Consider the following 12,102-nt stretch of genomic DNA (forward strand, 5'->3'; position numbering starts at 1 on the left):
AAGATTAAACAATTTTTTTTCAAGCACATAGAGGACTTTAACAAAAATTTACCTTCTTTCAGAACATAGAGAAATCCTCCATCCACTTTGAAGTATAAATAATATATAGATTATAATGAATTAAATTGGAAATCAGTAAAGAAGGAATAGTTTTCCAAATCTATAAGTTAAAAGGATAAATATAGTATTAAATAATCTTCACCTATCCATATTAATTTTAAACTCTACTATAGACAACATCTAATCAATGAGTTGGTTTAATTAATTAATTAATTAAATCAAAATATATTTACCCTGCTTTCCATAGTACTTGTGGTTTAACTTGTTTGCTTCTAAAGGCATGGGACAAATACCATATGATATCACTTATATCTGGAATCTAATATTTGGCACAAACAAACCCCTCCGCAGAAAAGAAAATCATGGACTTGGAGAACAGACTTGTGGTTGTCAAGGGTGGAATGGACTGGGAGCCTGGGGTAAATAGATGCAGACTATTGCCTTCGGAAGGGATTAGCAATGAGATCCTGCTGTGTAGCACTGTGAGCTATGTCTAGACACTTATGATGGAACAAGATAAAATGAGAAAAAAGAATGCATACATGTATGTATAACTGTGTCACCATGCTGTACAGTAGAAAAAAAAAAGGTAAAAAAAAAACACACACAAAAAATAAAGGCATGGGAGAAAGGGAACAACTGTGCCATTCTTGCTGCCTTTTTTCTCAGATAACAGTCACTTAAGGAGTTGATTGGTTTAGTATAATGTGAAACTAATTGTGCTTTCCTTCTCTTGAATAGTGGGTAATTTATCTATTGGCTGTAAGGGAGTTTGATGCTTTTTTTTTTCTGGGTTAGTGTGTGAATATTTATTGTATGGCTCTCTGCAGTTTTCTCTTTTTTTACTTTATTTAAAAGGTTTTTTTATAATGATTTTTATTTTTTCCATTGTAGCTGGCTTACAGTGTTCTGTCAATTTTCTACTGTACAGCAAGGTGACCCAGTTATACACACATGTATACATTCTTTTTTCTCACATTATCATGCTCCATCATAAGTGACTAGACATAGCTCCCAGCGTTATAAAGCAGGATCTCAATGCTTAGCCATTCCAAAGGCAATAGTTTGCATCTGTTAACCCCAAAATTCCCAATCCATCCCACTCCCCCCTGACAACCACAAGTCTAACATTGTATTAGTTTTAGGTGTACAACATGTTTTGACACATGTATGACTATTTATGACTTTTAAAAAGGCCCTTTTGTTACATGAAATTGAAGACTTTCTTAGCTAGATAAAAAGTATATACTTTAAACTAGCTAGTATACTAAGTGGAAAACTTTACATGCATTATTTTAGAATCAGGAACAAGTCAAGGATACTCACTGGCTCTGCTGCTCTTTAACATGGAACTGAGAGTCATGAGTGGTGCTGCAAGGAAAGAAAAAGAAAGAACATATATAAAGATAGGAAGGGAAGAGACATGACCATCTATCCAGTAGAGAAAAGAATAAAAATGTAACATGTTAGAAAAATAAGAGAGCACAATGTTGCAGAAAGCAAGATCAACATCCAAAAACCATAGTATTTCTCGTGCTATTACATCAGTAATTATCATCAAAATATAGAATTTAAGTGAAAAAGTAAGAAAACATTCTCAAGTGACACAAACTGTAAGGAAATAACTCTCAAGCATTTTGGTTTCAGGATCCCTTTACACTCAAAAGTTATTGAGGCCTCTCTAGAGAGCTTTGGTTTGGGTAGATTGCAGCTATCAATTTTTTTTTACTATATTAGATATTAAAACTAAGAATCTTTAAAATTATTTAGTAATTAGTACATTTAGAAGAACAACAATAAACCAATTACCTGTTAATATCAATAATATATTACTAATATTCGTGAGAAAGGTGGCTTTTTTTACATTTTTTCAAATATGCCTGATGTCTGCATTAATAGAAGACAGCTTGATGCTCATACCTGCTGCTTCATTTATCTTCTTATTTTTAGTTTTTGGCCACGCCTGTGACATGTGGAAGTTCCCAAGCTAAAGATTGACATGTGCTACAGCAGGGACCCAAGTCACTGCAGTGACAACGACGGATCTTTAACCACAAGAGAACACTGTTACTTCATTTAGTCTGTGGTAAAATGTTGTTTTAATTGAAGTACATGATGAAAGACATCCATACGTGATTGGTAAAGACATAATGGACCCCCAGGAAGTGCCTCTGGGACCCCTAGGGATCTGCATCTCACTTCAAAAACCACTGCTATACAATATATAAAAATTAACATAAAACATGCAATATATCCAAAGACAAAACTTGTAACCACTAATCAAAAGGTAGAAGAAGATCTGAATACTTGGAAACAGTCCACACCTTCGAACAAGCTGAGCTAATGTTATGATGATGTCAATTCTTCCCCAAATTAATCCTCAGTGCAATTGCAGTTACAATCCCAGGGAATTGTTAATTTGATGAAACTAACCTAAAATTGCTTCTGAAAAGTCAGTACAAAACTATACCAAAACTTGGGATTAGCAGAAGCAAACTATTATATTTAGGATAGATAAACAATAACGTCTGACTCTAGCACAGGGGACTGTCTTCAAAATCTTGTCATAAACCATAATGGAAAATAATATCATATATATATATATATATATATATATATATATATAACTGAATCACTTTTCTGTACAGCAAAAATTAATACAACATTGTAAATCAGCTATGCTTTCATAATTTTTAAAAACTATACCAAACTTCTAAAAATAGAGTAAACAGGAGAGATATGCCGTCCTGGGTTGTGAGACACACCATAGAGTGAAGTGTGAGCCTGATTTAAAGAAGCCCCAATCAGGTGTTAGATATGTACATAGCAATATAAAGGAATTTAAAAAAGTAATATTGAGTCAAAGAAGCAAAAAACAGGATGGAATCTCTAGCATAATCCCATTTGGGTACCTTAAAACTATAATGCAGAAACTACATTGTATGAAATTGGAATGGTGAATCCAATTGAATAAACATTTGTCAAGCCTATCCAATATACAAAAGAATGAGTGAAGCTTAATGTGAACTTAGACTTTGGTTAATTATAATATACCTGTATTGTTTCATCAATTGTAACAAATGGACCACACCAGTGCAAGACATAAAAATAGAGTATGGTATATATGTGGTGTATATGTGGTATATCATCATGGTATATATGTGTGTGTGTGTGTGTGTATAAAAGAAAATTGAATATATATGTTACATATATGTGTAATAAGAGAATTAAAATGAATAACTCCTCTAGAAACCTCAATTTTTAGGTTACTTGAATTAGTTATTCTGCATTTGAAGATTAAAGCTTACTTTGCAAATAAATTAGAAAAATCTGAGTGAATAATATCTTAGATGGAACATAGAGCTTTTAAGTAAGTATAAGAATTGGCTTTTTCTATTAAAAGTTTTATCATATTCTTTAAGATATAGTGTGTTTAGTGATGGTGGCTGCTTTTAAAAATATAACAACACAGAATATAACAAAATCTCAGTTTTAATGGACTGGTGGTTTTGTCTACTGATTGTTTTATCTTTGCATGATAATAAAAATAGTAAAATCTTTATGATTTACATTACATACACTTTAAAGTTTGAAAATGTTTATCTAGTTAAAAAAAACAGAATTTATTTAAAAAATTTTTTTATTATTATTTCCCCAATACAATTTTTTTTCCTACTGTACAGCATGGTATATATACACAATGGAATACTACTCAGCCATAAAAAACAGTATTTAAAATCTCTTTTTAAATGCCTACAAATCAATAATAACAAGACAATCTAATAGAAAAATGAGGAAAGATTTTGAATAGGAATATCACAAAAAGGAAACCCAAATGGCTAATACACAGTGGAGATTTTGAATCCACTAGGATATTAGATAAATACAATTTAAAGTGACAATGATGTGATCATCTCACTACTCAATATGAATTTGAATCAGATAGTTCCTGACTGTGGTAAAAGTGTATATTGTATTATTCCTAGTAATGATGAAAAAAATGACTGCAAACTGAGATGTCTAACACATAAGTGTAGAGTGCTTGTATTTGCAAAATTGAATATTAAATTGATTTTATGAAGCACTGGATGGACTGGGAGTTTGGAGTTAGTAGATGCAAACTATTATATTTAGAATGGATAATCAATGAGATCCTACTGTATAGCACAGGGAACTATATCCAATCTCTCGGGATAGAACATGAAAGATATGAGAAAAATAATGTATGTGTGTGTGTGTGTGTGTGTGTGTGTGTGACTAGGTCATTATGCTCTACAGTAGAAATTGGTACAATGTTGTAAGTCAACTATACTTTAATTTAAAAAATGGGGTGTTTCTATAGCAGTGGTTCTCACCTAGGGGTGATTTTGTCCCCAGTGAGATGTTTTACAATGTCTGGAGACATTTTGTCATCGCTGGCATGGGGAAGTTACTGGCATCTAGTGGGTAGAGACTAAGGATCATGTTAAACACCCAGCAATGTTCAGGACAACACCCACCATAAGATCTAATACTTTCCTAAACGTTAATACTGCCAAGGTTGAGAAAAGCTTGGTCTATATAAACTAACATGAATAGCACTTAAAGTGATGATTAAAAAAGCCAAGTTACAGAAAGGTAACTAAAGGACAATCTGACTTGTGTTAAAACACATAGTATGAAAACAGTATGGTGGTTCATCACAAAAATTAAATATAGAATTACTCTGTGATCCAGTACTTTCATTCCTAGGAATATACCCCAAAGAAATGAAAATAATTCAAACAAATCTTTGTAAACAAATATCCACAGCAGGACTACTCACATAGCCAAAAGTGGAAACAACCCAAATGCCCATTGATGTGTGAGTGAATAAACAAAACGTGGTCCAGCCATACCATGGAATGTTACTAAACCATGAAAAAGAACAAGGCACTGATGAACACTACATGATGAATGAATCTCAAAAATATTATGCTGAGTGAAAGTGCCAGACCCCATAGGCTACATATTGTATGATTCCCTTTATATGAGATGTCCAGAATGGGCAAATCCATAGGGATGAAAAGCAGAATAGTGATTTACAGGGGCCGGGGGGAAGAGGACTACTAATGGGATGGATCTCCCATTTTTGGGTGGCGATTAAAATGTTTTAGAAGCAGGAGTTCTTGTTGTAGCTCAGTGGTAATGAGCCCAACTAGTATCCATGAGGATGTGGGTTTGATCCCTGGCTTCACTCAGTGGGTTAAGGATCCGGTGTTGCAGTGAGATGTGGTGTAGGTCATATATATGGCTCGGATCCTGCATTGCTGTGGCTGTGGCATATTCTGGCAGCTGCAGCTCCAATTAGACCCCTAGCCTGGGAACTTCCATATGCCTCAAGTGTGGCTCCAAAAAGAAAAAAAAAAAAAAAAAAAAAAAGAAAAAAGTTTTAGAATTAGATAGAGACTGTGGTTGAAAAACATTGTGAATGTGCTAAATGCTACTGAATTGCTCACTTTTAAAGTGGTTAACTTTAAGTTATGTGAATTTCACTTCAAAAATAAAACCAAAACCAAAAAAGCACAACAAAACAGATTCACATGCCTCATGCATACAGAGGTAAGGATATCCGTCAGATTCATCATTGTGATCACATAGCTGGCCTCTGTAACCTTACTTGTAGCATTTCCATTATTTGATAAGAAAAAACACATTTGTATGTGGATTTGAAATATTTTAAAAGGACGTTTAATTGGGCAAATGACATGAATGGGGAAGAAAGAAGATGGGGGTGGGGAGGGCAAGCCAGGCAGCCTCCTCAGCTCCAGTGGGCAATGGCAGGGCTGCTTTCCTACCAATATCATCAGCCAGGGCCCCAAATCCCAAATTCGCAAAGCATTAGACTATGAGCAAGCCCCTGAGAAATTCCCGTAATTGACTCATTCCCCCCCTCCAGCAGGCAGGAAGGGTGGAGGGAAAGGGAGGACAGTGTCCCTGAGGTTGCCCAATGCCTCCAACTGTCCCCAGGGTTCCCAGCATCCATGTACCAGAGGAAAGGTACACAGGCAGTGGAACCACAGTGAGAGAAGGCAGTAGGCAGGGAACAGAGGCAAGGCTCAAGGAAACCCACCCACCACCCAGCTGGCATTCTTAGGGTGGCAGGCTTCTTGCCTTGTAGCTATCACCAGTGCAGCCCTCACCTGCAGGGAAACACCAAACCAGGGAATGAGGCAGAAGCGGGTGCAGAACCTGGAGCCCCAGGTAAGTCATCTTCCCTCTCTTCTACTTGACTAGGAAAGACCTGCGGAATCAGCATCTGCCACAGACTCAGAAACCACCCTGTGTATACAATTCCTTGTGCAAGTTGAGTCTATGGGGTGGGAGAAGGCAGGGCTCCACTTCCTAGCTTCAAAGTAATGTCATGATTATTTTGCAGGATGGGGGAGGAAACTGAGGTACAGAGAGAGAAGAGCTGCCCCTCTAAGTTACCCAGAATAACTGACTTCTGACTTTTAACTTCTCTCCCCTCTCTGCCCTGGCCAAAAACAATGGTAAGAGGATTGTGGGGAGACAGGGAAAAGAGAATTTAGAATTGAGACGCTCCAGTCGCCCTCCAAGGATGTAAATTATTAGAGAGGCACTAGGGTGGACAAGTGTGGTGATGGTAATGAGTCAAGGACTAAAATAGGGAAAGAAAAAGGAGGCAGGAGGTGGCTGAGATGGGGTGCAGAGAGGGGAACCTAAACAGATTCACTTGAGAAGAGAGACCCAGGATGGGGGAAGATAGGTAAGGCAAGATGAAGACAACATAGACCTAGCCCATGGTTCTCAATCAGGAGCAGTTCTGCTCCCCAGGGGACATTTGACAATGTGTGAAGATACTTTTTATTTTCTTTTTGCCTTTTAGGGCCACACTTGAGGCATGTGGAAGTTCCCTGTCTAGGGGTCTAAGTGGAGCTACAGCTGTCAGCCTAAGCCACAGCCACAGCAACACAAGATCTGAGCTGTGTCTGCGCCCTACACCACAGCTCATGGCAACACTGGATCCTTAACCCACTGGGCGAAGCCAGGGATCAAATCCGTGTCTCATGTATACTAGTTGGGTTTGTTACCGAAGAGCCACAGTGGGATGCGTGAGGATATCTTTGATTGTCACAATTAGGAGATCCTACTGGCATCTAGTGGGTGACAGGGATGCTGTTCAATATCTTATAATACACAAGACAGCCTCCAAGTACAAAAAACAATCAGCTCTTAATGTCCCTAATGCTGAAGTTGGAAAACCCTGCCCCAGGACAGGAGTTGTTCACGGAGAGGCTTGGCTGTTGCGTTCCTTGGTGGGGAGCTGGCCCCGCTGTGGGTTTCTTTAAGTGCAAGGTATCCAGGTCACACTCCTTCTTTCTCTGAGGCTATTCCGTTTACTAAAAGAGGAACCTACTAGGTGTTCTTCTGATGGATCAATGCTAGGAGAATCCAGTCCACTTCTCTGCCATCCTGGACCCACATCCATCAAGCTTCATGGCTTTTTTTAACTTTAAAAAATTTAAAGGACTTTACTTCCTAGAGAAGTTTTGGGTTTACAAAAAATGAGCAGCTAGTGCAGAGAATTTCCATATATCCTCTCTCTCCTTATTGTTATCATCCAGCATTAGTGAGGTGACTGTGTCACAGTTGCTCAATCAATATTGTCACATTACTATGAACTAAAGCCCACAGTTTACATCCGGGTTCACTCTTGGTGCTGTACATTCTATGAGTTTTGACAAATGCACAATGTCATTTATACACCATTATAGTATCATACAAAATTATTTCGCTGCCTTAAAAAAAACCCAATAGAGCTTCTTTTCATTTCTCTCTCCTCCTGAGTCCCTGACAAACACCAGTCTTTTTACTGACCCCATAGTCCTGCCTTTCCTCACAATGAACAGACACCAATCTTAGCTGAATTCTGCATCTCCATCATCCCAGAGCATGCCCTGGGTCACATCCCTAGGATATGGAGAACTCTTGTCTTCTCATAGTTCCTCACTCTTTCTTTTTTCATGGCTGTAGATTTTGTGATCTTAATTAATGTAGGGAGGGAGGCTATGAATTGTCTGGTGTGGTGAAGTTAACATTTCAATACTCCTGAAAGCGGACCCTGACATTTACAGCTACTGGTAAGTAATAGAGTTTAGAAAAGATTGGATTTGGGGTTATTCAGAGGTATGCTTAGATCCTGGCTCCCCAACTCAGGACCCATTGTATCCTGGGCAAACAATGCATCTTCTGTGGGATGCAGCTTCCACTTCTGTCAAACAGATCATAGCAGGTGCCTCATAATATGGAGGTAAAGATTTAATAAGAAACACATGAGCACAGGTGCTAGCATCCAATAAAGGGTATAAGTTCTCATCAAGAACTCAAAATCCAGTTCCAGAGAGAGATGCATCTCCAAAAGGACACATTATAATAAAGGTCATGTCAAAGTTAGGAGCAATAATTTTTAAATTCACTCAGGAGTTATTTGACTAAATCTGCTTTGGGAAGAGATATCCAGGAAGGTAGCACAGGGTAGGTGACATTTAGGCTGAGTCTTAAACACGAGGAGGTATTTGTTAGTTTGAGAAGGGGAGGAACTGAGATTCAAGCAGAAAGAACATGCTAGCTGTATTCTCTAGATCATTGGTTCTCAACTGGGGACAATTTTGCCCTCCATGGAGATATTGGTAATGTCTGGAGATATTTTTGGTTTTCACTTCTGAAGCAGGGGCTACTGGAATCCAGGTGGTAAAGACTAAGGATACTGTTAAACACCTTTAAAAACACAGGAGAGCCCCTCTATAGCAAAGAATGCTCTGGCCACAAAAGTTGAGAAGACTTGCACTAAATATTGGAGAACTATGGGAAGCTGAGGGTACAGCCCACATGATCTCAGTCTCACCCATTCAACCTCTTCTTAGAGGCTCTTCTTTCCAAGTCACTGATTTTGACTCACCCCATCTAGTATCTTAGAATATCAGGGCAGAATGGGGCTGTTGGGGCTATCATCCTGGGGACTTACCAGCAGGTGCTGATCCAGAAGTTAGAGAAAAACAAATGACTCCATTTGGAGGGAGGGAAACCAAGAAACCCTGGAAACCAGTGATGTCTGGGAAATGTAGCCTCCAGTCACCAAAGTGGCTGGCTCCCCCCTTTAATTTTATTCTCAACCTGTCGAAGTTTATTCCAGGACATGAGCCCACCTAATAAGGCATTTGTTACAATTTCCTATTTTTTTTATTGTGGTAAAATACACATAACATTTAATTTACCATTTTCTCCATTTTACATGCAATTCAGTGGCACCAGGTACATTCATGGTGTTGTATAAACACCACCTCTATCCAGTTCCAGAAGCTGCTCATCATGTGCAAAGGAAACCCCATAACCATTAGCAGTTATTCTCCATTCTCACCTTTTCCCCAGCCCCTAGAAACCATGGAAGTGCTTTGAACCCCTACATGAATGTTCGCAGCAACACTATTCACATGAATGCAAAAAAAGCCTAAATGTCCACCAGTGGGTGGATAGATACATGAAATGTGGTCTGTCTATAAAGGGGTATCATTTGGCCATAAAAAGGAATGAAGTTTTCTTATATGCTACAACATAAATGAACCTCAAAAACATCATGCTGAATGAAAGAAGCCAGACACCAAAGGCCACATAATGTATTAGTTCACTTATTGACTTGCATAGAACAGGAAAATCCATAGAGAAAGAAAATATGATAATGTGAGAAAAAAGGATGTATACATGTACGTGTACCTGGGTCACCATGCTGTACAGTAGAAAATTGACAGAACACTGTAAACCAGCTATAATGGAAAAAAATAAAAATAATAAAAAATCACAGAGGAAAAAAAAAACTGACAACAACAAAAAAACGGATCAGTGGTTTGCTATTTTTAAAATTTGACATTGCCTAATAAAAAAGATGACATAGAAAATAAAAAAATAAATAAAAATGATAAAAAAGATGACGTAAAAGTAGTTGTTATTTGTGAAGATACATTGAAATCTCATTAAATTGCAGTCATTAACTGAGCACAGACCACATATATTTGCTCAGCTTATTGATTTAATCATCATAAGTGGTGCCTACTGTTTTCCAGTTGTGGAAAACTTGCTCAAGTGAAGAAACTTGCTCAAGTTTACACAGGGGACAGACCAGTGATTCAAACTCAATTGGCTGGCTCCCATATCTCTTTGTCTGATGGCCAGGCTGCATTGCTTCAGAACATAAAAATGGCCCTAATGGGATCTGGAAAACAGCCAGAATATTATTTCTACACAGTCTCCTGTCTCAGATTCCTTGTATGGGTAACTCTAGAGGAAGAATCTGATTGATTCATATTAAGGTAGAGATGCACACTGTTCCAAAGTTCTGTAGCCATGGGTGGGGATGTCTTGTGGTGTCTGAAGCTTTGGGAACAGGATTTGTCAGATGGGAGCAGGAGAGCAGAGAAAATGGCTGGAAGCTCTGATGAAGGAAGGTTTTCATTTTTAAAAGAAACCTAAAGGGATAGAAGAGTAGAGTCTTTGGGGACAGCAAAACATGGGTTCAGGTGTTGGTGCTGTCATTTTGACAGCTTCACCTTGAACAAGTTGTTTAGCATCTTTGCATCCCATTATTCTAGGTGCCTATGCTCAAAATAATCCAAATGGGTCGACAAAAACAGCATCTTCCCCACTACATCAATAAAAGGATTAAATCATCTGAGGCACAGAGTAGCAACTCAATAAAATCTACTTGTTATTTATCAAATGCAGCCCCATGGGAAGGGCCAGGAATGATGGAAGCTGATGACCTTCCTCCATCCAGTGGCTGACCTCTCCATGTCACACCTCACTTTAGGCACAGCCTCCATGCAGGGAGCCAACTTTTCATCAGTGACTGAATTCATCTTCATTGGCTTCTCCACCTTCCCTCATCTTCAGCTGATGTTCTTCCTGCTATTCCTGCTGATGTACCTGTTCACGCTGCTGGGGAACCTGCTCATCACGACCACCATCTGGAGGGAGCGCAGCCTCCACACACCCATGTACCTCTTCCTGTGTGCCCTCTCCATCTCTGAGGTCCTCTACACCTTTGCCGTCATCCCACGCATGCTGGCCGACCTGCTCTCCACCCACCACTCCATTGCTTTGACAGCCTGTGCCAGCCAGATGTTCTTCTCCTTCACATTTGGCTTCACCCACTCCTTCCTGCTCACTGTCATGGGCTATGACCGTTATGTGGCCATCTGCCACCCCCTGCGTTACAAAGTGCTAATGAGCCCCCATGGCTGTGCCTGCCTGGTGGCTTGGTCTTGGGCTGGAGGCTCAGTCATGGGGATGGTGGTGACATCAGCCATTTTCCACCTCACTTTTTGTGGCTCTAATGTGATCCATCATTTTGTCTGCCATGTGTCTCCTCTCCTTAAGTTGGCCTGTGGGGACAATGTCTCCACTGTGGCCACAGCCATGGGCCTGGTATGTATCTCAGCCCTCCTGGGCTGCTGCCTCCTCATCCTTCTCTCCTATGCCTTCATCGTGGCTGCCATCCTAAGGATCCCCTCAGCTGAGGGCCGGCACAAGTCCTTCTCAACATGTGTGTCCCACCTCACTGTGGTGGTTGTGCACTACGGTTTTGCCTCTGTCATCTACCTCAAGCCCAAGGGTCCTCAGTCTCTGGAAGGAGACACGCTGATGGGCATCACCTACACAGTGCTCACTCCCTTCCTCAGCCCCATCATCTTCAGCCTCAGGAACAAGGAGCTGAAGAACACCATGAAAAAGACCTTCCTCAGTAAGCTCTACCCAGAAAAAATTTGATTGCCTGGGAGCAATTTCTTGGCGATAACTACATTCATTTACCAGATGCTTTCATTAAAGATGACACCCTTTAAGCATTTTATAACCCATATTTTACTGATACTTCATGGTTAATATGGACCCTTGCAGGCAATGTTCAAATGTTTGCAAAATGGTTAAACAGCACCATGAATGTATTCAGGGTGGAAAGATATATGAGATGATAACACAGAGAAAGTCTGATTCATTGATTCCTATCTT

General features: G+C 39.3%; 1 protein-coding gene across 1 annotated transcript; it reads left to right on the plus strand.

Moving 5' to 3' along the window:
* Window positions 10,915–11,862, plus strand: LOC110259754 (olfactory receptor 10H1-like). Its single transcript, XM_021085496.1, has one exon. It carries the CDS (start codon window positions 10,915–10,917, stop codon window positions 11,860–11,862), a length of 948 nt encoding a protein of 315 aa, XP_020941155.1.

The sequence above is a fragment of the Sus scrofa genome, chromosome 2 (genome assembly GCF_000003025.6).
Source record: "Sus scrofa isolate TJ Tabasco breed Duroc chromosome 2, Sscrofa11.1, whole genome shotgun sequence".
Lineage (NCBI taxonomy): Eukaryota > Metazoa > Chordata > Mammalia > Artiodactyla > Suidae > Sus > Sus scrofa.